General features: G+C 39.3%; 1 protein-coding gene across 1 annotated transcript in view; it reads right to left on the bottom strand.

The window, feature by feature from the left end:
* The window catches only part of RANBP3L (RAN binding protein 3 like), a 41,211-nt gene extending 18,857 nt beyond the window's left edge, over nucleotides 1-22,354 (bottom strand). Inside the window, exons 1-6 of the mRNA XM_060761398.2 lie at nucleotides 21,842-22,354; nucleotides 4,622-4,677; nucleotides 3,591-3,627; nucleotides 2,455-2,532; nucleotides 2,027-2,101; nucleotides 1,641-1,712 (exon numbers count right to left, since the gene is read on the bottom strand). Coding sequence (XP_060617381.2) covers nucleotides 1,641-1,712; nucleotides 2,027-2,101; nucleotides 2,455-2,532; nucleotides 3,591-3,627; nucleotides 4,622-4,677; nucleotides 21,842-21,977 — 454 coding nt within the window. The 5' untranslated portion in view covers nucleotides 21,978-22,354. The remainder of the gene's footprint in view (nucleotides 1-1,640; nucleotides 1,713-2,026; nucleotides 2,102-2,454; nucleotides 2,533-3,590; nucleotides 3,628-4,621; nucleotides 4,678-21,841) is intronic.
* Nucleotides 22,355-23,252: the final 898 nt, after the last annotated feature.

Raw genomic sequence — 23,252 nt, 5'->3', positions numbered from 1 at the left:
GTGTCATAATACACAGAGTGATTGTGAGCCACACTACACAATAGATGTAGCATTTTAGACGAGGGGCCCTCTTAGAGGATGAATAACCTCTGTCAAAGCTAGGATTGCCAATTTAGGATCATCCCAGGCTCTGAGATTTCAGTGCCAAAATCTGAGATTTAAGGATGACCCTTTGTCATTAAGAGTTATCCATTAAGTAAGTACCAACCACAGTTGCTCATGGTTTGTCATCTTTCCCTGGCACCACAATGAGTAAGAGGGAAGAAGAAGCTAACTAAGTGAATATATAGGTTCTCTGGAGAGTCTTTGCATGTTGCAGCAACAATTCAGTTAAACCTTGCAAATCATAGCAAGCTGCTGCTCTCCTGAGTTGGAGATTTGCACACAACCCTTTCCTCTTGCCTGGACTTGTGCCCACCAAAACTGAGGATTTACACCCTTGTCTCCATGAATACTTATGGAAACTGGAAACTCAGGCAAGCTCCGGGATCTACTAACTCTAGCCATAGCACAGAATTAGCTTCTGAATCTTGAGTCTAATTTGTTTAAATTTTGAGCAACCATTAGAAAGTAAATATGTACTTAATTTGCAAGTGTGACTTCCAAGATAGGATATTCCTCCTATCTCTGAAGAAACCTTACTATAAGAAGAGAAGGGGGCCACGGTAGCACAGTGGGTTAAACCTCTAGCTGCAGAAAAACTTGCTGACCTGAAGGTTGGCAGTTTAAAACCACAGGTCGGGATGAGCTCCCACTGTTAGCCTTAGCTTCTGTCAACCTATTTATTTATTTACTTTATTTATATACCGCTTTTCTCAGCCCTCAGGCGACTCCAAGCGGTGAACAACATCGATACAAAACATCATGAGAACAACATCGATACAAAACATCACGAACCTAGCAGTTTGAAAACATGCAATGTGAGTAGATCAATAGGTACCACCTTGGTGGGAAGGTAAAAGGTGTCCATGCAGCTATGCCGGCAACATGACCAAGAAGGTGTCTACGGACAGCAGATTCCTTGGCATGAAAAATGGAACAAGAGCACCTCTCTATGACCAGAGTTGAGCATTACCTCCAGACACCAGAGATGAAAAGGGAAACCTTTGCCTTTGTGTATTGTTGTTTACTGTATAAAAGGTGTTGAATATTTGCCTATATATGTGTATACTGTAATCTGCACTGAGTCCCCTTAGGGAGATAAAGCAGAATATAAATAAAATGTTGTAATAATAATAATAATAATAATAATAATAATAATAATCTGAGGAAATATGCATTCTGTTTAATGTTTGGACCTATGCATGATTGAATGTCATGTGGGAAAAAAATTCTCCAAGTACATGTTTTACTCATTTCCTCTGCATTTTTTAAAAGGCAGATTTAGTCCTAATTTGTTGGGAGTGAGATCTGGCCTTCTATGAGGAAGATCTAATCTGCCTCATAGAAAGCTCAGATTCCTCATTACTCCTTTCAGCATTCTTCCTGGCCCACACTGTCTTTCTGCAGTGTCTGGAAATAAAAAAAAAACATACCCTTTCCTATCTTAATCCTCATACAGGCATGCATCAGTGTAGTTCTCTTCCTCATTCTCAGGTAACATATGCAAGGAATATGTATCTAGTGATAATTCCGCTTACCTTTTTCTATGGCTTTCACACCAATGTTCTTTTGTAATGGTATGGAGGTCATGAATATGTTATTCTTCTTCACTGCAAAACAAATGTTTGCCCAATAAAGTCAGTTTTCTATTCCAGTTTGAATATTTCTTCAACATGCTTTGGGAGCTTTGTCCTATATATATGTGTGTGGGTGTGTGTGTGTGTGTATATGTATGTATGTATATATATATATATATATATATATATATATATATATATATAAAGACAAAGCATTGAATGTTTGCCATATATGTGTTCTGTAATCCACCTTGACTCCCCTCAGGGAGGCAGAGCAGAAAATAAATAAAGATTAATAATAATAATAATAATAATTTAATGAATTCACCAGTCCATTTTTAGTTTACCTGGCTGCGATGGCGGGAATGTTGGAAGGATGGTAAAGGACGATGATCTCAAACGTTTTGGTGAACATACACTTTCTGTAAATATAAGAAACAATCCATAGTTTTCTTTGCAAGATCACTTATTTTTATATAATTTTAGCAAAAGTAACTGTGCAAACAGATTTATGCAGGCAAACATAATTATAATGGTTTCTTTCTTTGATATCAAAACATGGCAGATATCTGGCATGATATTTATCATTTTTACAATTTTTACTCCACTGTCATCCATATCAAGCTATAAAATAAGTTTGAAAGGAATGGAAGCTAAACCACACCTTATAAAACTTAACTTAGTTTCATGAATATATTTCACTAGCTTTGGTACATTTTTTTTTTCATTTTAAAATATTTATCATGAGAAATGAGAAAGGGGTTAGGAATCATACCTCTGTACAACTGAGAGTCAGAGGACTGAAAAGAAAAAGATGAAGATCTTGGACGTTTTCTGGAACAACCAGTGGAAACTACAGAGAGAGAAAAATTTACAGTACATCAGCATAGACTCCATATCTTTTCAATCAGAGCAATATATTATATTAAGACAGAGATGAGAAACCAATGACTTTCCAACAATTGTGTTGGTCCAAAACCCATTCAGTATATTGTCATTGGTCAAGTTTAATGAGGCTGATGGGAGTTGTAGACCAAATCACCTAGAAATTCAAGAGTCCCTCATTCCTGCATTAAAACAGCTTGAACATCCAACACAAGACTTCACAAATCGAACACAAACTTGTTAACATATAGCTGCCTTTCATATGATGCTCAATAGAAGGTTGGTTTTCCCAGGCTAGATTGTGATGTTCATCTGTAAAGTATGTAGGAACTAATTATAGACTAAAATTCTCAGGACTAGACATCTTTAATGCTTCTAGTTTGTTCCCTTGTCAGCTTTTATAAATGTACAGTAGTGCTATTAGGAGCATGATGGACAGAAAGGACTTGCTTTCTTGGAGAGAGTATGGTGGGAAGCAAGAAAAACTTTCAGAAACTGAGTAACTTGTTCTTTTCCTGGCATCCATGTCAGGATTTATAATCCAACTGCCAGCTTCCTTCTGTATAAAAGTGGAGGCTATGCTTCCCAGTGAATCACAAACGGAGATACAAATCAAAGAAGGAAGCAAACAATGTAAAGGGTTTAATTAAAGCTGGCATCTTCATTATTTCTATAATAAAGACATTAACTGATGAGGTTTATTATAAATGAATATAAGATTTGCTCTGTGTGTTTGGTTTTATGCAAATCGAACAAAAGTATGTTCTGTGTACACATATTATTGATGGTGATAATTTGCATGCATTAGGAGACTATGGATAAAGAGGAACAATAATCTTTCCAATTAGGTGATTTGCAGGCTCAGTCACAGGCTGCATACAGAAAAGTTCTAGCATCTGTGATGGACAATGTGGAAGGGCTCAAGGCCTGTGACAAGGTTTACATCCAGCCACTAAATAAAATAATATGACACCCTTTATAATATGTTTGTGTCAAAAAAAAAGTCTCAACTAAATTCATAATTACCATTTTCAGTTTTACATACAGGATCTTCTGCAGGCCTCTGAACAAAAAGAAATCTTGGTTAGACCTATATTAAGCCTCATAAGACCTTAATTATCTAAGAGAAGCTCCTGATGTCACAGGATGGTCTCTACTACTGAACATCATTTGCAATCTTGAAAAATGTAGTCATCACCCCCACATCCCCAACTTTAAAGCAGAGCAAAAGCTAGTGTTCTAAATCATCCATACTCCCTACTTTATCTGCAATTTTATTCATGATGTAGTAGAGTTCACATCCAACATACATTGCTAAATATCTTATTTTTGTTGAGCTCATAATGGCAAGATTTTTCTGACCAATTCCAAAATAACCTATCTGTTTATGAACATAAGGAAGGCCCTTTGAGTTAAAGGCCTCTCTAGTTAAATATTTTGTTCACCATGACCATTTGCTATTGGAAATCCATAGGCTGGAAAGGGGTGCAACTGTACTTTGTCTTGTATTCCCCAGCAACCAACATACAATAGGAAATTGTTTCTGATACTACAGAGCATATACAACACCCACAAGACTGATATCTGCAGCCGACAAAATATGTCCTTGTTAGGAATTTTCTAGGTCATCCAGGCAATTCTGTGGTATACTTCCACAAGAAGCTATTGAGTTGTGTTGGAGGACCAAGTAATTTTTTAGAGAGGACACCTCTATGGTAACTTCTGATAGAAGTCAGTTTCTGGAGGATTCACTATTATTCATAGTAAGTTCAGAAACATAATCCTCCATGAATACTGAGATTGTACTGTATAGTCTTCTTAACTGGTAGCTATTGGTGTGTCTAAACTTTTGGAACTGATCAAAATGCCTTTCAAAGCTGAGCACATTGGCAGCAACCAATGGTGGTGGTGAATCTTAGGATACGTATGCAGATTTTATGGAGATGGTCAAGTGAGTGTCTGCCTGTTTGCTACTGTGATCCCACTACTTCCAACGTGTGCATTTATAAATCTTCGTTATCTTAACAAGTTAAAAAAGAGGCCGCTTCATCATTTACCTTATTATGTTGCGTCTTCTTGAAAACAAAGATGGGCTGTGCAACCACTGATCTGTCTGAAAGGAGAAGGAGTAATATTATACTGTGAGTGAATACAAATAGGTCATTTTGTTATTCATCCATTCATTTCTCAATCTGCCTTGTAGCAAGTAAATTATATGTTCCTTAAGTAAAACACGTGTCTGATAATAATAATAAATTTAGAGACAGTAGATTTTAGTTTAGAGAAAACTGATAAATGTATCAATATGTTAATATGCTTTAGTATTTGCATGATGGAAGCGTCATAATTACTTACACGTTTTTCTGATTCTAATGTGTCTTTATTGGTTTTACGTCAATACAAAGTTGCTCCTGACACCAAAAAAATACACTAATCTTTTTTCAGATTTGTTAAGCTCTGTTTTTGCTGCACTGATATATAGAAACCCCGTGAGCCATTAGTTCCCTTCAAACATTCATCTGAATAGGAATACATTGGGAGTGGGACCCAACAGCAAGCACTAGCCCTGCATTTCAGTGAAAATCTTACACAGATATAAACCATACATACAAAAACCTTGTTAGTATGTTTCCCAGAATCATATAGGCATATGCCCTTGACAGTTTATTATGTATGTAAGTGTCTTTGTAACTTTGCCCCAAAAGATGTACAAGGGCAAGGGCTCCCAATTGCAAATCCTGGACCGTATTGTCTGGTCCTTAGAGGAAAGTATGAGAGCATTGGCTTGAAGGTTGTGTGCGTGTAACAAGGGGGGGGGGGGTATTTTCCTTTGGCAGATTTTCCCCCATCCTGCTTTTGGATGATGTACTCAGTGCAATTGTAGTTGATATGTAATTTAGTATGCTTAAATGACACCACCAGCTGTGACATCACCCAAAACCATTGTGCAAATCACCTGGAACCATACTTTACGACAAAGCAGGAGATCATCCCTTTATCTGAGGTTTTGGTCTTAGAGCCTGAAATTGTACTAACTGGGAACCCTATGTAGGAGCAGACTTCTTGAAGCACTTATAATTAAATTTCCCCAAAGCATGTCCACCTTCAGATGACTGTGTGAAAAGAATGTTACTATATCTAAAAAGGTGAATACTTCCAGATTGTTCTGGGATTTCCCCAGAAGTATTGATCATAAGGCACTGGCCAACTATTTGGTGTTTTCATACTCAATGAAGGTATTAGTTGGAAAGCACGGAAAGGAAAGTGTGAGAATTCTACTGTAGCTTTAATTTGATGTAATTTTTCTCCTTGGGGTTCTGTCAGGGGACACCCAATACTTCAATCTGCAGTGATTTTGCCAGGTTGTGCCACAGCCACCAGTAAATATCAAAGCACCATGGAGATGCACTTAGATAACTCTTCCAATGTTTCTGCCCACCAGGTGGCTGTTTTTCCCTTCTGGGATGTTTTCATAACTGACTTGATAGAATTCCACCAGCAACAAGGTAGAATCATAGATTTGGAAGTCCAACCCCATTATGCCATTCAGATACACACAATCAAATCATTCCCAATAAATAGCCACTTTATTTAAAAACTTCCACCACACTCAAAGGCAGCATATTCCACTGGGCATTTCTCCTAATGTTTAGATAGAATCTCTTTTCCTGCATTTTGAATCCATTGTGCCATGTCCTAAAGTCTCCAGAGCAAGGGAAAACAAGCTTCCTCCCCTCCTTAATGTGACATCTTTTCAAATATTTAAAGATAGCTATAGTGTCTCCTCTCAGCCTTCTTTTCTCCAAGGTAAACATACTCTGCTCCCAAAGCCACACCTCACAGGGCTTAGTTTCCAAACTTTTGATCATTTCTGGTTGCCCTTCTCTGGACATGTTCTAGCAGGTACATGCTGTCGATTTAATATTGGTCAACCTTTTTGCCTTGGTCAATATTTAAAATATGTGGCATTGATAAATCATTATTTTATTTTTGATTTTTTCCCCTGCACTCTACCTTTCTTTTGTTATTCCATATTAATGACACACTGCTTATGGGAAAAGTGGTGGGGTGGTAGTGTTTTCTGCTGCATACCAAGGGGATCTCCATTGGTAGATCTCTCTCTCTAGTGATCAAAGTCCTCATCCCATGAGTGGGGGGAAAGCAGAAGGAACCATCTTACTTCGTTCCCTCCCATCTATGTCCATCTTCCCAATCAAGGTCTGTCTTTTTCCTACTTTCTCCCATTTGGAGTCAGGTAGCACAATTTCCATGAGCTGCGGAAACTGAGTCACATAGAGTCCAACCAGAAGTGCTGTGATGGCCTCCATGGGACTCAGTTTCCAAAATGCATGGAAACGGAGCCCAAAATGGATGAGATGAGGTCCCAAGAAGGATATCCATAGGAAAACAAACAACAAGCAGAAGTGGCATGGATTGCTCTCAGAATAAAAAGTAATCCTGAGGGTTAAAATTGAATAATATTGCAATTATAAGCTTTAAACTAGCTAGCTATTTAATGCAACTATTTAAAGAAAAAGTGTGTGTGTGAGGGGGAGAACTATTTCTCTAAAGTCAACATCAAACCAACATAGACAAAGGCTGGATTCTTTTTGTGTAACTGCTTATTGATAACTTAACCACATATTTAAATTTGGAGATAGAACTGACTGTGTCTCATGATGGTATAATTTGTGAAGCCATCCCACAAAACATCTTTGTAGGAATAAACCACAAGAGCAACATATTAAAATATGTATTAATTCACCACATATGCAGTTAAGAAACTGTATATATAGACAGACCTTAGTTGAACTAGCCTACCCATCACTGTGGGGACACCCTTGAATACATATGAAAGGTAAAACAAGCACTTGTTTTTGGAGGGTGCCTTAATGTAGATATATATTTAGGCTCAAACCCTGTATGCATTTATCTTGAAGTTAACTCCCAACTGAATTATGATGCAGCAGATGTGATTAGTTTTGTACTGTTGATTGCTCTGTGAACCTATGTACAATCTATAGACCACAATTCTCCAGGGGTTTATCTACAATACGTAAATGGTTATACTGGTTTGATGCAACTTCCACTGTAATGGCTCTGTTCTTTGATCCCACTTTGGTTTCAATGGCTCTTTCCTATTAAATAATGAGGTTTTAAATTTGATGAAGTACTCTGCCAGAGAAATGTAATCCTGTAGTTATGGTGAGAGCCCTAGAAAGCTTTAAACATCTCACCAAACGATGAATCCCAGTATTCTGTAGGATGGAACTATGTCAGTTAAAGAGGTATAAAACTGCTACAATTGTACAGTATGGATATAAAGCAGGCTACTTACATTGATGTAACACTCCTATACATCTGCATAATGCACTTGTTGGGCTTTTGTGCCATGCAGGTGAGAAGATGGAAAATAAAGGTGTCTACATTACTAGAGAAAGCTGATTGTATGGCTCCTAGGACAGTTGTAAGGCAGTTTCCTCTCTTGGAAGAGATTATTCATGCTTACAAATCCTAAACACTATTCAGTTCTTATGAAACTTCTCACAATGAAGATTAATGTATAGACACACAGAGATGCGGAAGCTTTCTCCCTCTGCCCAAGGAGAAAACTGACACATTTGTCTTTTAGCTGAGTTTATACAAAAACAAAGTCCAGTTCCACAAGCCTCTCAGACACCTCCAAACTCTGAACAGACTGCGCTCTGGCACCACGAGATGCAGAGCCAATCTTAAGAAATGGGGCTACAAAGTGGAATCCGCGACATGCGAGTGTGGTGAGGAGCAAACCACTGACCACTTGCTGCAATGCAACCTGAGCCCTGCTACATGCACAATGGAGGACCTTCTTGTGGCAACACCAGAGGCACTCCAAGTGGCCAGATACTGGTCAAAGGACATTTAACCAACTACCAAGCTTGCAAACTTTGTGTTTTGTCTGTTTGTTTGTTTTGTTAAAAATGTAATACAAATGTCTGGTTGCTCCTGACACGATAAATAAAACCTCCAAACTCCACCAAACTCGCTTCCTCATCACCAACATTCACCACAAGGAGTAACTCTTTCTTACTCCATTATTGTCCCAGCAGTTACCCTACTCTGGCTGTAACTACTCGATGCTTGCCAGGTGGACCGTCTCCCACTGACTAGTGCTCTGAGCTTTGCACTACTTGTTACTTAAGAAATTATACTCTAACTAAACTAAGTGTGAGGATGTGGATTAACTATAATATTGTAGATAAAATAATATTGTTTTGCAGTGGAAACTATTATTCGTCGGGCTACATTTGAATAACATTCTTCCTGCAACCTGGAATTTGGAAGTAATGAGTTGCAAGTTAATACCGCTACTTGTAACTTATATTTACTGATATATTTACTAGCTACTTTGGAATGTAAATATATTTCAGAAGTATCAAATTAGTTGTAATTAGTCCACATGGATATAATGTATCCACATTCAATGGTTACATTCAGAAGTTACTTTGTAAAGATAGTTTAAAGCATTTTTTAAAAACAAGACAACACTTCAATATTTCTGTCCCTCTCTGGTCAAGTTTGTGATATCTAAATACTTTTAGCATTTCATTTCAAATTCAGCAGAGGGCAGTAGTGGCTAGCTCTCTACACCATTTTTAGGTTTGTTTCATCTTTTCAAGTTTGGGCCGGCAACTTTAAAGGCTTACTAATTTCTTCATGCAAGCATTATTCAATTGAGGGCAATTCAGCAATCTTAATTTAGGTTTTCCCCTTTACTGCACTAAATTGAACTGTGCAATATGGTTATGGTAGACTCATGACGCAGTTTAACTGCATAGAACTCCATTATGTGAGTCTACACTAGGCATGGGCAAACTTTGTCCCTCCATGTGTTTTGGACTTTAACTCGCTCAATTCCTAATAGCCTCAGGCCCCTTCCTTTTCCCCTTCAGTCGCTTAAGTGGCTGAGGGGGGGGGGAGGCCTGAGGCTGTTAGGAATTGTGGGAGTTGAAGTCCAAAACACCTGGAGGGACAAAGTTTGCCCATGCCTGGTCTACACTGACCATATAATGCAGTTTAGAACAACAATATATGGTCAGTTGAGACATATAATGCATTATATGACAGTATAAGTGGGGTGTAAAGGCAAGTCAATAGTCTTCCACCATGATTTTTAATGGAGGAGTCTCCTGAAATGACATTTCCACACCTCTTCCAAGTAAGAAGCACATCTAAAGTTAACCCAACCTGCCACAAAAAGTCCAATTTTAGCAAGGGTTTAAATTAAGGGACTGTGACTTTGAAACATAATGCATTCACAGAGGAAGAGTGAGAAAGAGGGATGGAGGTGGGGAGGGATATGAAAAACAAAATACCAGACTTACTGTGGTCAGCTATCAGAGAATTACTGTTTACTGAAGCTGCAAGGCCACAGAGAGCTGCCAAATTGCACATATTCCATGCCAGAATTAGGAGAGGGGGTAGGGAAACTGTTGCAACAGCTTAAACTCTGAATTGGGAGGAAGTTTTCTGTGTTTCACTGGATTGCTGGCAGAAAAAACAATATTTTTTGCTATTCCAGTATTTTATAAATAGCAGTAGACTTAACGATCTTTCAAACAATAATGAGCCAGAAAAGAGACAATAATGTTTAAAAGGATTGGGTTGCTGTGAGATTTCTGGGCTGTATGGCCCTGTTCCAGAAGCAGGCATGTAGCCGGGGGGGGGGGGGGGCTCGGGGGGCTTCAGCCCCCCCCCGAAATTCTCATGGTGGTTCGCGAAAAGGCCTTACTGGTGCATTATTTAAACTGTTATGTTTATTAATATCATGATTTGATCACCATTCTCAATATATCCCATATGTATGGGGGTATTGGGGTAATGATACAAAAGGTTTGCTAGGCTAGACCCTCTTTCACTCAGACTCAGCCCCCCCCCCGAAACTCAGGCCCCCCTGAAAATTTTTTAGCCCCCCCCCCGAAACGAAATCCTGGCTACGGGCCTGTCCAGAAGCATTCTCTCCTGACGTTTTGCCCACAACTGTGGCAGGCCTCCTCTGAGGTTGTGAGTTCTGATGGAAACTAGGCAAGTGAGGTTTATACATCTGTGGAATATCCAGGATGGGAGAAAAAAAAAACTCTTGTCTGTTTGAGGCAAGTGTGAATGTTGCAAACTCACAGCAACCCAATGATTTCAACCCTGAAACCCTTCGACAACACATTTAAAAGGATTGTTGACACCTTGTGGAGCTCCTAATGTGTACATATGCCTTCATATTGTCTAGCAATTGATGGTGGCCCCATGAACTTCATAGAGTTTTCTTAATCAAGGAATAGAGGCGGTTTTGCCAGTTCCTTCCTCTGAAATATAGCCAGATGAAGCTCTCCTCAAATAAAGAAAGGCACTTTGTTTAGCACTGGAAGCAAGAACAACAAAGAGTTGGCTTTTCATGAGGGTGTCACTGGCTTTTCATCTTATTTTTCACTTTATTTTCATAACAGGTAAATCTAGTCAGTAAAACCAGAGATTCTGCTAAGACTTGTGCTTTCCGACTCAGAAATATGAGCTCCCAATTTCAAGAAAGGTATTACAAGACAAGCATAATGCCCTCACCTCAATATATCTCTGTGTGCTGATTTAAATTTCCAAACCCCACTATCATGATTTCATTCCGGTTGTCTAGTCCTAGTGTCCTGCCAGCACTGACAAAAGAAGGTACAATACATCTTGTATAATGGCCTAACATCTCACTGGCTTCTGCTGGGGCCACTAGCAGCTAGCTAAAGGACCTACCACACAGACATATAACCCAGAATATTAAGGAAGAAAATCCCACAATATCTGCTTTGAACTGGGTTATCTGAGTCCGCACTGCCATATTTTCCAATTCAAAGCAGAAAATGTGGAATTTCATTCAGCTGTGTGGAAGGGGCCTGAGAGGCCAGTGACTAGCAAGTACAAGAAGCAAACATGCCCACTACAAGTACTATTAATCCCAAAAAGACAACTCAAAGGTAACGTATAAAGGAACGCCCTTCCACACAGCCATATAATTCAGAATATCAAGGCAGATCATCACAATATCTGCTTTCAACTAGGTTATTTGAGTCTACACTGTCATTTAATTCAGTTCAATGTGGATTTTATACAGCTGTGTGGAAGGGGCCTTAGATTTAAAAAGCTTTCCCCCAGTTTTTCTATTTTCAAATACTCCTAATGCTACACCCCTGATACTCATGAAAGGAGAAGACATACTTTAGACGAAAGGGTCAGAATGGTGATTGAGGAGCTCACTGGTAGAAACAGGAGGGAGGGTGAGAACTGAGTTTAATAACTTGTCTCAATTGGCTACAAAATAGACCAAAGTAACATTTCTCAATTCTGATGGGGTAATCATTCAGGCCCCTTCTACATTGCCATATACAATCTAAATTATCTGCTCCGAACTGGATTGTGGGCCCTTCCACACAGCCATATAACCCAGAATTATTAAGGCAAAAATTCTACAATATCTGCTTTGAACTGGGTTATATGAGTCCACACTGCCATATATCCCAGTTCAAAGTAGATAATGTGGGACTTTATTCAGCTGTGTGGAAGGGCACTGAATGGCAGTGTAGTTCCAGATAATTCAGTTCAAAGCAAATAATGTGGACTATCTGATTTGATAACCTGGATTATATGGCAGTGTAGAAGGGCCCTCAGTTTATTCCAAGTCAATGTCATTCAAGTCACAGAATGCTCACTAAGAAGGATAGAAAACAGACCCATGGGAGTTTGGTAATGTTTCTTTTGAGGATATAACTCCCATAATGCCTCACCCATATTAATAGAGGCACTGGCTATGTTGACAGATGTGTTCTAGGGGTTCTACACGATGTTCCTATAACCATAAAATATTTCTGGAGGGAGATCTTGTACCAGAAAGACAACACTTGTTGGAAATCTGAAGAAGATACTCACTTGGAGGGAGGTGCAGTTCAAGGGTAAAGTATGGCCTGGTGTCCACCCAATGGAAATATGCAGAACACAACAGAGGTGCCTCTAATGGTGTTAGCATTATTAGCTTGTTTTAAGAAAAAAGAAAGGAGGGATAATATTGGCCAGTTCTCTTTCATTAGCAAGAGCAGAAGGCAGCATATGCCAATGGGCAAAGTACTTCGTGCAGAGACTCTTCCTAAGAAAAGTTGGCTTACTCCACAGAGAAGAAAAGGTGGAGAATGGGACAGAGGAAAGGGGTGGGATAGGATGTGGCAGCCTCCCTCATTCCTCCTCCTCAAGAGCAACATATGATTTGTCGGGCCAGTTTTGCAGTAGTAACCAGTTTGTACCGGGTTGCTCCAGTCCTGAGCAGCTCAGCAACTTTTAAATACAGGAGGTTCCTGGAAAAGTCCCTGCAGGAGCCTGCCAACTGGGTTGTCTCTGGCCGATGGGACTGGAATAGTCCTTCTCTTTCTGCCAAGAGTAGACCAGGAATGAATCAGTTACCCAGGCTCATAAATAATGACTGCAGACTGAAGCACTTTCCCTCTGCTTTCCTTTCCTTTAATAAGAACACATTGAGCTAAATGCTTGATATGGATAGCTAAGAAGAGCACAACTTAATTTCTGGTCTTCATACACTTCTTACTTTCCACACTTTCTCCCACCATGTTCAGCTCTTTCATTTACCTTTCCAGAACTGTCTACCTTTGATGTTTTTACCTAGTTGGTAAAATGGTGTTTCTGTTTTACAAAGTGTTTAGGGAAGATGGCTGAGTAGACTTATTAAAATATAGTAGTTTCTCCACATTTGCAGTTTTGATTCTTTGCAAATTTGATTAAAATGTTCCTTCTAGAAATCCCTAAGTCAGGCATGGGCAAACTTCAGCTCTCCAGGTGTTTTGGACTGTTAGAAATTGCGGGAGTTGAGGTCCAAAACATCTGGAGGACCAAAGTTTGCCCACGCCTGACCTAAGTCTTTCACTGTGACTCTACGGTCCACTTCCAGTGGTCATGCTACAGGACCTAGAGGTTTCTAGAGAAAACACCTCTCTAGGAATCCTTAGGTCCACCTGTGCAGTTATATGGTCAGCTTCCAGAAAAAGTCAACCATTGAAAAATACTGAGAGACTTGGAAATAACTAGAGAAGTGATCTCTCAGTTTTAAAAATAGCAATTTTAGGAGCCCCTGGTAGTGCAGTGGGTTAAACTGCTGAGCTGCTGAACTTGCTTACCAAAAGGTCGCAATTTTGAATCTGGGGAGAGGGGTGAGCTCCCACTGTTAACTCCAGCTTCTGCCAACCTAGCAGTTCGAAAACGTGCAAATGTGAGGAGATCAATAGGTACTGCTTCAGCAGGAAGGTAATGGCACTCCATGCAGTCATGCCAGCCACATGACCTTGGAGGTGTCTTCAGACAACGCTGGCTCTTTGGCTTAGAAATTGAGATGAGCACCAACCCCCCAGAGTCGGACACTGGACTTAATGTCAGGGGAAAACCTTTATCTTTACCTAATCCATGGTTTTTCCCTTTCATGGGAGCCCATTGCCCATAGCCCCAGAGAATGTGGAGAGCTGGCTGCATAGCAGTTTTAGTGTGGTCTTATTTATAGTAATTCATTACACATAAAGTGCTTGGAGATTTCCTTTAGTGCCAAACTATGGGAGGAAAACTTAATAGAGAGATATCCCTTAAGTAGATTAGGTCTTTGTTGGGAAGTCCTGACCTGAATGTTGTGGATATAACACGTGAATTTCCAGACAATTCGTAAAGAGTGTTTTAGAATATCTGACGAATAGAAAAAAAAGTAATTTAGAAAAGGTTTCTAACAGCCAGAACCCCATTGGTCAACCCTAGCTGGAATAAACCTATATCAGTTTTGAATGATGAAGCAACACATAGGTAAATCCAACTGACCTAATGGCTCAAATCCGGTCAGATTTGGACAATAGGATTCAGGCCCCAATTTCAAGTACAGAACAGCAAGAAACAAAGAGCATGTTTCAGATTAGGGAAATGATGCCCCAGATCTCTGCTAAGAGAAACTAGTAATTATCAAGCAAGAGCAAACATTTCATATTTGAAACATGAAACTTTATGATATTTAATTTTGTTGCTCAAGGAGAAAATTAATCAAAATATAAATCTACTCTTTGGAAACAACAGTTTATCTTTTCTGGCCAGGAGCCAAATATATATATTTAATGTCAAGAACGACTGAAAAACTGCAAGTTGCTTCTAGTGTGAGAGAATTGACCGTCTGCAAGGACATTGCCCAGAGGACAGTCAGATGTTTTTATGTTTTACCATCCTGTTGGGAGGCTTCCCTTGTGTCCTCGCATGAGGAGCTGGAGCTAACAGAGGGAGCTCATCCGCACCCCTCTTGGATTCGAACCTCCGACCTGTTGGTCTTCAGTCCTGCTGGCACAAGGGTTTAACCTATTGCACAACCAGGGTCTCTCATGTTACAATTTGCTCTCATCTTATAATTTGCAGGGGTCCTGTCAGGATGAACTTCCCCGCATGCTTCAATTATTCATATCAGTTCCAACTGTAGTGGAAATATAGAAAAACTATCATGCTCGCTGAAATCTCAGTAACTACACATTTGGAGTATTTTGTAGACTCGTTATGCCAAACCGTTGGGAAATTTCAGCTTACTGATAAAGTGCAAAGTCAAATGCAATTCCTAATTATTTCCTGTGAGTCAGAAACATCCCAAGTCTAGTGGTCCAGATTTTGCTGGCAGAGTGCCTTGGTTTAAATGACTGCATTCCGAAGTCACTGCAAAATTATTTTCTTCTTGAATTATTTTAAATGAGGGCCAATAGAGTCTTAAAACAGGAGGATTTAAGTTCAATATTAAGAAGAATATATGCTTAGTACAAGGAAAGACCCAAGACCAGTTCTTGCCAGTTCCAGATCGCAAGTAGAGCTATGTGAAAGACTCTGAAATAAGCATCACAGCAGGATGTCAGTGGTTGCAGTCAGCCAAGTATAAATACACTGTGATGTACATTACATGTTGCAGCCATTGCTGTGTCTTAGGGTTTGGATTGGGTGGCAATGTGTTGCCTTCTAGATGTCATATTAGCTCCATCAAGCCTAATCAGAATAGCCTGTGTTTAGGATTGATGGGAATTGCAATCTGTCAACATCTGGAACACTGGACTTTACCTACTTCTTGTTTAGAGACTTCATGATTGATATACCTAGCCACAAAAGTCAAAGCTTAAGTGTGTGTTTTTCAGCATAATATTTCATTCAGCATAACACATGCTTTCCAACAGTTTACAAATGAAAACTGGAGCAAGTGCTTCCAAGCAACATTACTGTGTGGTCAAAATGGCAAAAGTTATAAATACGGAAAAACAGACAATCTGTACGAGGCTGCAGCAGTTTGCTTTTACCGGAGTCAACAGTAAACAGCAAGATTTCTCTCTTTCCTCTTCTCTCCCTCCTACTGAATTGGGTGCAAATCACATTTGCAATTTAAACTCAAGTTGTAGCAACTGAGGAAATCCAAGGACATTTGAAATCAGTGGTTCTCAACCTTCCCAATGACGTGACCCCTTAATACAGTTCCTCATGTTGTGGGGACCCCCAAACAAATTATTTTCATTGCTACTTCATAATGGTGATTTTACTACTGATATGAATCGTAATGTAAATATCTGATATGCACGATGTATTTTCATTCACTGGATGAAATTTGGCACAAATACCTGATATGCCCAAATTTGAATACTGGTGGGGTTGGGGAGGGGATTATTTTGTAATTTGGGAGTTGTCGTTGCCGGGACTTATAGTTCACCTACAATCAAAGAGCATTCTAAACTCTACTAAGGATGGAATTGAACCAAACTTGGCACACAGGACTCCCATGACCAACAGAAAATACTGGAATGGTTTGGTGGGTATTGACCTTGAGTTTTGAAGTTGTAGTTCACCTACATCCAGAGAGCACTGTGGACTCAAAACAATGATAGATCTGGACCAAACTTGGCATGAATCCTCAGTACGGCCAAATGTGAACACTGGTGGAGTTTGGGCAAAACAGAGCTTGACATTTGGGAGTTGTAGTTGTTGGGATTTATAGTTCACCTACAATCAAAGAGCATTGTGAACCCCACCAATGATAGAATTGGACCAAACTTCCTCTGCAGAACCCACATGACCAACAGAAAATACAGTGTTTACTGATTGTCTTTGGCTACCCCGCTGACACCCCCTTGTGACCCCCCGGTAGTCCTAACCCACAGGTTGAGAAACACTGTTTTAAAAGCAATTCAAAAGTGAGTGGATGGAAGATCAATTAAGAGTATCCTTGCCACATCGGACTATCAGTCTTGAAGTTTTGGTTTAGCATGTTCCTTATCTTATATGGTGCAATCAACAGTGGATGAGAAATAATGCTGGCTTGACTCTGTGTGCTTCTGTAAATATGATATCTAGAATGAAATCCATTAAGTTTGTACAAGTTTAGACAAGTTCTAAGTTTATCTTTCAAGCTTTAATGATTCCTGGCAACAAGAAGGGTGTCAGTAGAACAAGCCAAACATATCCTGTTTCACACATTACCAGCACTGATAGGTGTGGAATACCACATACATGCTAAATCAGCTAGAAATCTCTTAAGGGCTTCCCTGAAAAGTGCATGAAAGTGGGAGCAAAATGAACACCATATATAACTGACATGAAAATATTTCAGGTTTGGACAGCATATTTATGAATGTATCATTAGGGCCTCATCACACTAGTAGTTTGTAGTTTAGGGAGAAGCCTTTAATAGACTCACTAAACTACAAACTCCAGAATTCAACATAGTAACAGCATGAGATAAAATAAGACTTTGCAGTGTAATTAGAGCAGAGATTATATCAACTGTATTTCACTGGAAAGGGTTGACTTAGGACTTCATCACACCAACCTGTTGTCTTGTGGCAATCATGTTATTTGAGTGAATGGAAACATGCTGTTATCGGAAGGGTTACTTTCACACCTTCCTACAATAGCGCTATGGTGACACTTTGGTGATTCACATTCATTAGTTTAGTGGTTCTCAACCTGTGGGTCCCTAGGTGTTTTGGCCTACAACTCCCAGAAATCCCAGCCAGTTTACCAGCTGTTAAGATTTCTGGGAGCTGAAAGCCAAAACACCTGGGGACCCACAGGTTGAGAACCACTGCTTTAATTGGTCTTCTGCACAGCCTCACTTCTTATGTGCATTTGCTCTATCCAGTGCATGTGGTGCTCTTTCGATTTTTGCCATAACTTTGCAACTGTGCAGTTTTGCCATTCTCACAAGACCTTTCCCTGCTTCGCAATATTAGGATTGCAGTGGAAGTAACAGAGGTGGAAAAACAATGATATTGGATTTATTGAGGTGTTTTTCAAGTCAACGAAGAGAGAGAATTCAATCATGATTCCAGCACAATGCAACATCAGGACAGTCACAAGGTCATGTAATAAGCCCCAGCCCAAGATGCTTTCCTCCTGGCATAATTGTGCATCATCTTTAGTGAAAGTATTGACACTAAAGACAAGATGCCACAATTAGGCAGGCATTGTCTTTTTCAGCACTTCTCACCTATGGAGTTGAATCCCATTGAGTAAGGTTTCCTTCAATATCCTCAATGAATGGTTCATTTTCAAACAAAAAACTTGAAGTGTTTGTTGCTGTTCTTTACTACGTTTAACTATAAAGAATGAAAGGGATTCATAAGTAGAAAAAATCCTAAAGAGCTAGCAATAGACAAAATTATATGTGTTTGCAGAATGCCATGTAAAAAAGATAAAGGTTTTCCCCTGACATTAGGTCCAGTCATGTCCAACTCTGGGGGTTGGTGCTCATCTCCATTTCTAAGCTGAAGAGCCGACATTGTCCGTAAACACCTCCAAGGGCATGTGGCTGGCATATATTTCTATATAATAGAAGTAGTTTTAAGCAATCCAGTACAGTTTTGGCATCTCCTATCTGAAATCCTTGGAACCAGCCATGCATTGGGTTTTGAATTCTATCAGATTTTGGGATATCTGTATTACAGTATATATGTGTGTGTGTGTGTTTGTATATGCACACACACACACATATATACATATACACACACATCTACATACACACACAATGAAGTAACCTAGAGATTGTTTATGTTTCATGTATACCTTATACACATAGCTAGAAAATAATTTTATTCAATATTTTTAATAATTTTGTGCATTAAACAAAGTTTCTGTTTGTGTCAGAATGCAAAGGTATGACTACTCTCAGCCACTAATGTGAAAAATGTTGGATTTTGAAGTATTTCAGATTTATGAATTCTGGATAAGGGATGCTTAAACTATACTCCCCAATTGGTCAGACTACAAATCCCTTCATTTTCAGGCAATGTGCTAGCTGAACATGACAGAAGCTATGCTATAGTCCAGCATATCTGCAGAACTCTAGGCTGGGATACTGTGCTGTAGAATAAGCCGCATTGAGTCTCCTTTGAAAGAGATAAAGCAAGGTATAAATTTAATAATAATAATAACAATAATAATAATAATAATAATAATAATAAATCTAGAACTAGGAAAATTGCAGGAACAAGTTAAAATAACAATTTTAATAGCACTTAAAATGGTCCCAATGTTGCTTCAGTCTTTCCCTTTTTCACCTTCAGTTTCTGAGAAAAGAAGACTGAAACTTATCATTTGTAGGACGGGGAGAATGAGCAGAATCAGCATAAATTATATATAAAGTTTATTGCGCAAGAACCAAAGAAATGCAATCGACTGAGCAAAGGACGTGTATCTGGGAAGCTCTGCTTCGAAACCTGAGTCAGCTGTGAAACTTTCTGGGTGGCTTTGAATAAGAAGCACTCTTCTGAAATGTATTCTCAATGGAGGTCCCATTACAACATGTGCCTGCCCTTACAGAAGATGTCAAAGGTTTCCAGAAAATTTCCTAGGAAGAGCTAGAGTTTAGAAGGCAGGGAGAAAATATTTTTAATATTCCAAACCTTTTAAATACAGTTTTTGTTTTCTTTTCTATTCCTGGTGCAATATTATTCTTGTAGAGTTTTAAAGCTGATTTACCCTCTTTATATAAGTTTTGTGAAAGGGGACTACTAATCACCATGCCAAGGAAGGCTTAAGATCCAATTAGCTGTATATTGACTAAAGGATATGGATTGACAGGCAAATTCAGGGACATCAGACAAGAATTTCGACCACACTGGAAACAGATTTGAGTTTTATTCCTTTATGAAGATGAAGATGACTATCTCTCCAACCTAATTATCCTAGGAGGGACGGTAACATTATGCAACAAAATTCTTCGCTGGTAAAATCCCACCTGGAAAACTTTTGCTCTTGCAGAATTTAGACAGGAATAGAACTAAAGTATACTTCCAAGACTCAGCTCCAACAAGCCCTGCCAGGAACTGGAGACTACAAGATTGTTGCAGCCCAACAACATCAGAAGAATTCCTCACTCTGTTTCCAGGAATCATCATCTATATAGTCATAAAAAATGCCCCATATTTCAATCACTTGCTTTTTGCTATTTTCCTTCTTCTGTATCAAGTACAGCCAGCATGGTGTAGTGGTTTAAGTATTGAACTATGACTATGGAGACCAGGGTTCAAATCCCTGCTCAACCATAAAAACCCACCAAGTGACCTTGGGCATGTTACTCTCTCTCAGCCCCAGGCAAAGGCAAACCCACTCTGAATCAGTCACGCCAAGAAAATGTTGTGATAACTTTGCCTTAGGGTCACTATAAGTTTGAAGCAATCTGAAGGCACACAACAACATCAAGAAAAAGAGAAAGTACGAGGAATGAAAACATAGTCCCCACCAAAAGCCTTCCCATTTGAGGTACTTTTTGGGGGGCCTCAGACAATGCAAAATGTCAAGAGATTCCAAATTCTGAAAAAAGTGACCCCCGTAAGCATATCTAAGTGCACAGTTTCTGGAAACCAAAAAGAGTAAGGGATCAAATTCCCTCCTTTTTGGTCATGGAAAGTGGGCGTTTTTGAATTATGGGAAATCACAGCTAATGTTGAAGAGTGTGCATGTATCGTAATATTTTTAAAACACTAAATGAGCAAAGGTTCTTTCCTCAGACACTGAACACCTGGACTTGTTTGGGGAGAATTTACTTCCCTGGGATACATCAGAATTTGGATTGGTAAGTTAAAGGAGACTTCCTCCTGGGTGAATTGTACTATAGCAACGTTTCTCAACCTTAGTTGTTGGGACCACTGGGGGGGGGGGGTCTCGAGGGGTTATCCTAGTTTACCTTACCTTGTTCATGTCCGGCATTTTAAATTTTAATTATTACATTTGGCCCGGCCATAGGTTTTTTAATGCTATATGTTATTATTGTTATTGTTTATTGCTTATTGTGTATTTTTTTTGTTTTGAGTTCATTTATTTTATTTTATTTTAACTGTTTGTATTGATTATTGTTATTGTCTTGTTTATTGATGTGCTGTGGGTTCGGCCTCATGTAAGCCGCACCAAGTCCCTTGGGGAGATAGTAGCGGGGTACAAATAATGTTTTATTATTATTGTTGTTATTATTATTATTATTATTATTATTATCAGAGGGGTCACCAAAGATCATCAGAAAACACTGTATTTTCTGTTAGTCATGAGGGTTCTATGTGGGAAGTTTGGCCTAATTCTATCATTGGTGCGGTTCAGAATGCTCTTTGACTGTAGGCAAACAATAAATTCCAGCAAACTACAACTCCCAAATATCAAGGTCTATTTTACCCAATGTTCACATTTGGGCATATTGAGTATTCATGCCAAGTTTGGTCCAGATTTATCATTATTTGAGTCCACAGTGCTCTCTGGATGTAGGTGAACTACAACTCCAAAACTCAAGGTCAATGCCCAACAAACCCTTCCATTATTTTCTGTGGGTCATGGAAGTTCTGTGTACCAAGTTTGGTTCAATTCTATCATTGGTGGAGTTCAGAATACTCTTTGATTGTAGGTAAACTATAAATCCCAGCAACTACAACTCCCAAATGACAAAACCAATCCCCCAACCCCACCAGTATACAAATTTGGGCGTTTTTGTGCCAAATTTGGTCCAGTGAATGAAAATACATCTTGTCTATCAGATATTTGCATTACAATTCATAATAGTTGCAAAACTACAAAGTTATGAAGTAGCAACAAAAGTAATTTTATGGTTGGTGGTCGCCACATCATTAGGAACTGTATTAAGGGGTCGTGGCACAAGGAAAGTTGAGAAACATTGTGCTCTAGTTTTAGTTTCAGATTCTGGACCTTACATTAAATGTTAAAATGCTTACCTTCGCAATATGCATTGTGTTCACCGCTGTCCAAATTGTGGACCATGTACGCATTTGGTTTGCTGTGATCTCCTTGGTTCATTGTCCACACGTCACTGGAGTCTCTTCTTTTGATGAAATGGGGTTTGCCTTTCATTTGTAGGCAGGGATGACGGTGGGAGCTGCGACCTGTAGATGATCTTCCTATTCTTGAAACTTATCTACTGTTAGAAGTTTACTAGTTTCGCATAGCTGAAGTCCATAGCATTCTCCAGAAGCAGAGGAAGATGTTTCTTCTTATTCCAAAAGTTTTGCAGGGACTCTGACAGCTTATCAAAGAGGTAGCAAATCCCTTTATTTCTCCTAATTCAACAGTTCTGCAGCAAGTCCACCACAACTGCACGTGGTTGAAGAGGCATATGAGTTTAAAAGCAAAATGTTTCCTAGACCAGTGCAAGATCTGAGATGCGTTGCAGGTCCCGGCGAAGCAAGTATGTCTTTTTACAGCTAACTCTGTGCTTTCTGTTTCTGACAGCTCTGGCTGGGATACTTAAGAGAGGCAGGGCTTTGGGAGGGGATATGTAAAGCTACAAAGATTAACATAAACAGGGGTGGACCAATGGGAGGCACTGAGGTTTCTTTGCATAGTATTTACCAGCAGTGAAGGGGAGAGATTACCTTCTTTTCTCATTTTCTCAACTTGCAGACTGAGTGGAAGAAAAGTCTTCATTTCCTAGTCCTTCCCCAGTTCCTTTCCTAGACCTACACAACTCATTCTGTGAATTTCCAATTTAAGCTTTCTTTTCCAGCCCCACAGAAATGCTCTTGATTTATGAACAAACAGAAAGCGATCCTGGACCAAATTTAGTCCAACAGCCAGCCAGACAGTTGTCTTCGTAAACCTTTTCCATTCACAACCCTTTTCCAGCTGAGAAACTTTTTAATTACTTTATTCAACCTGATAATTTTTATGTGAACCCCAGGTATATAGATGTATAAAACAGATACAAAAATCAAGCATTTTCTGATAATAAAACAACATTTGCAAAGTTTGCTATAGAGGCTGATTTTCTGTAAGTTTTCCGGGCTGTATGGCCATGTTCCAGAAGCATTTTCTCCTGACATTTCACCCACATCTATGGCAGGCATCGTCAGAGGTTGTAAGGCCTGTTGGAAACTAAGCAAGTGAGGTTTATATATCTGTAGAATGCCCAGAGTGGGAGAAAGAACTCTTGTCTGCTTGAGGCAGGTGTGAATGCTGCAATTGGCCAGCTTGATTAGCATTGAATGGCCTTGCAGCTTCAAAGCCTGGCTGCTTCCTGCCTGGGGAATCCTTTGTTGGGTTTTTTTAGGTGGCCCTGGTTGTTTCCTGTTTGGAATTCCCCTACATTTTGAGGATTGCTCTTTGTTTACTGTCCTGATTTTAGAGGTT

The sequence above is a fragment of the Anolis sagrei genome, chromosome 2, assembly GCF_037176765.1.
Source record: "Anolis sagrei isolate rAnoSag1 chromosome 2, rAnoSag1.mat, whole genome shotgun sequence".
Lineage (NCBI taxonomy): Eukaryota > Metazoa > Chordata > Lepidosauria > Squamata > Dactyloidae > Anolis > Anolis sagrei.
The sequence above is the reverse complement of the archived record's forward strand: the minus strand, read 5'-3'. Positions and strand labels throughout refer to the sequence as shown.